Here is a 2,128-nt window from a genome sequence, read left to right as displayed (position 1 = left end):
GATACTCTCGGCAACCGGGACGTATAATTACAAGTTGGCAAAATGGCTTGATGAAAAGCTTAAACCTCTATCAGTGAATGATCATACCATCAATGATGTTTTTAGTTTCGTGGATGCTCTCCATGACATGGAAGTTGACGATCACAGCATCCTTGTTTCATATGACGTAACTTCGCTGTTTACCAATGTCCCTGTTGATGAGACGATACAAATTTTAGCTGAAAAGGCATTCAAGGACGACTGGTTCAATAAGCAGCATAGTCTCAACATTACAAAATCAGACTTGGTTGAATTGCTGAATATTGCCACCAAGAACCAGCTTTTTCAGTTTGAGGGGAGCTTGTATGAACAAATCGATGGTGTTGCTATGGGTTCGCCACTTGGACCCCTGATGGCCAACACATTTATGTGCAGTATTGAAGATCGACTTCAGGACCAAGGGAAATTACCCGAGTTCTACAAACGCTATGTGGATGACACATTAAGCATAATGCCCAACGTCGAAACAGCAAAATCATTCCTTTCTGTTCTGAACGAGATCCATCCATCGGTTAGCTTCACCATGGAACTTGGCGAACACGGTAAACTTCCCTTCCTGGGAACGGAGATTCGGAAATGCAATGGTTGCTTGGAGACAAGGGTATACAGAAAACCAACTGACACCGGATTATTGCTGCATTACAAGAGCCACGTCGATGTTAGATACAAGAAGTCATTGCTAAAAACAATGCTGGATCGTGCCTTTAAATTGTCATCTACCTGGAAACTGTTCCACCTGGAATGTGACCGTCTCACACAAACGTTCTCCCGACTTCAGTACCCAGCCCAACTGCTGCAATCGACCATCAGTAATTTTGTCACCAAGAAAGTTTCCGACGAGGCAATTTCCACACGAGCATGTAACGTGAATGAAGCGCCTGTCAGAATAGTGTTACCTTTCAAAGATCAGAGATCGGCTAATTCAGCGCGAAGGCAACTTGGGGAACTGGGCCGAAAAATTGGAATTGATATTCACGCCGTGTATACAAGCCGTAAGATTGGACACCATATCAAACCGAAAGAAAAGAAGCCGCCTATCATAAACCAGCAACGCGTTGTTTACCATTACAAGTGTGGTTTGTGCGATGCAAACTATGTCGGGTATACGTGCCGACACCTCTATCAGCGCGTCGAGGAACACATGAAAGGATCGTCTTCAATCGGGAATCACATTAAAGAGCAACATGGAACAGTCCCTAGTGACATATATCGTGACTTTAAGATCTTGAGAAAGTGCGAAAGTAAATTCGATTGCCTCATCTACGAAATGCTTTTTATAAAGGAGCTTAAACCAACTTTGAACAAACAGTCAGATTCAATCCGTGCGAAGTTATTTATATAGTTCTTTATAGCGTTTTGGTATCTTAACACTCACGCTTTAGCGTTTTAACCAACAGTCATGTAGATTTAATCCGTGCAAGTTATTTATATAGTATTTTAATATTTTAACACTTACATTTTAGCGCTTGTATTTACATATTTTATCTTTGGACATTCTCACGTCTTAATTTGTACTTATATATGCAGATTTTATTCGCTTCTTTTACTACTTGAAAATGATCTCAGAGAGATCGAAACGTCGTTTTTTTATCGCTAGTCTTTATTCTCGAATCCTCATACATTCAGTTATTCGAGGAATAATCGCTTCAAATTTTCAAACGAAACTCCTTTTAATCGTCTTAGCTTAAATCCTACGATTCTTAGGCAAATAATTTTTCTGGCTTTTTAATTCCTTTCTTTTCTGATAATACTTGCGGTAAGCATGCACATGACCCCACATGAGATTTTTCGTAATGAAAGGGTTTTAGTTCCTTAAGTGTCAAGTCTTCTGTTTTCGCGTCCTCCGTGAATAAATAGCGCTGTGTTTTGCTTTTTGATTTCTTTTTGGTGCGTGGAATGATATTGATCCGATCTCACACTGAAGAGGTACTTGTGAGATTTAAATTTAACATTTTCTTTAAAATACTCGTAGTTTAAGCAAAAGAAAAGCTGACAACTACTTTCACTGTTACAAAGGTAGGGGATCATATGTAGTAAACTCTTATTACTAGTGATCAGAACTTATCACTTACCAGTAATATCAGAAGGA

The 2,128-nt window shown here is 39.5% G+C and overlaps 1 protein-coding gene across 1 annotated transcript; it reads left to right on the top strand.

Annotated features, from left to right (window-relative positions):
* Window positions 1–14: 14 nt before the first annotated feature.
* Window positions 15–1,621, top strand: LOC138044622 (uncharacterized). Its single transcript, XM_068891091.1, has one exon. It carries the CDS (start codon window positions 128–130, stop codon window positions 1,379–1,381), a length of 1,254 nt encoding a protein of 417 aa, XP_068747192.1. The 5' UTR covers window positions 15–127; the 3' UTR covers window positions 1,382–1,621.
* The last annotated feature ends 507 nt before the right edge of the window (window positions 1,622–2,128 follow it).

This window comes from Montipora capricornis, chromosome 4 (genome assembly GCF_036669925.1).
Source record: "Montipora capricornis isolate CH-2021 chromosome 4, ASM3666992v2, whole genome shotgun sequence".
Classification (NCBI taxonomy): domain Eukaryota; kingdom Metazoa; phylum Cnidaria; class Anthozoa; order Scleractinia; family Acroporidae; genus Montipora; species Montipora capricornis.
The sequence above is the reverse complement of the archived record's forward strand: the minus strand, read 5'-3'. Positions and strand labels throughout refer to the sequence as shown.

Excerpts from the sequence above, each read along its gene's own strand:
- LOC138044622 (XM_068891091.1), top strand. The coding sequence starts at position 128 with ATGGAAGTTGACGATCACAGCATCCTTGTTTCATATGACGTAACTTCG.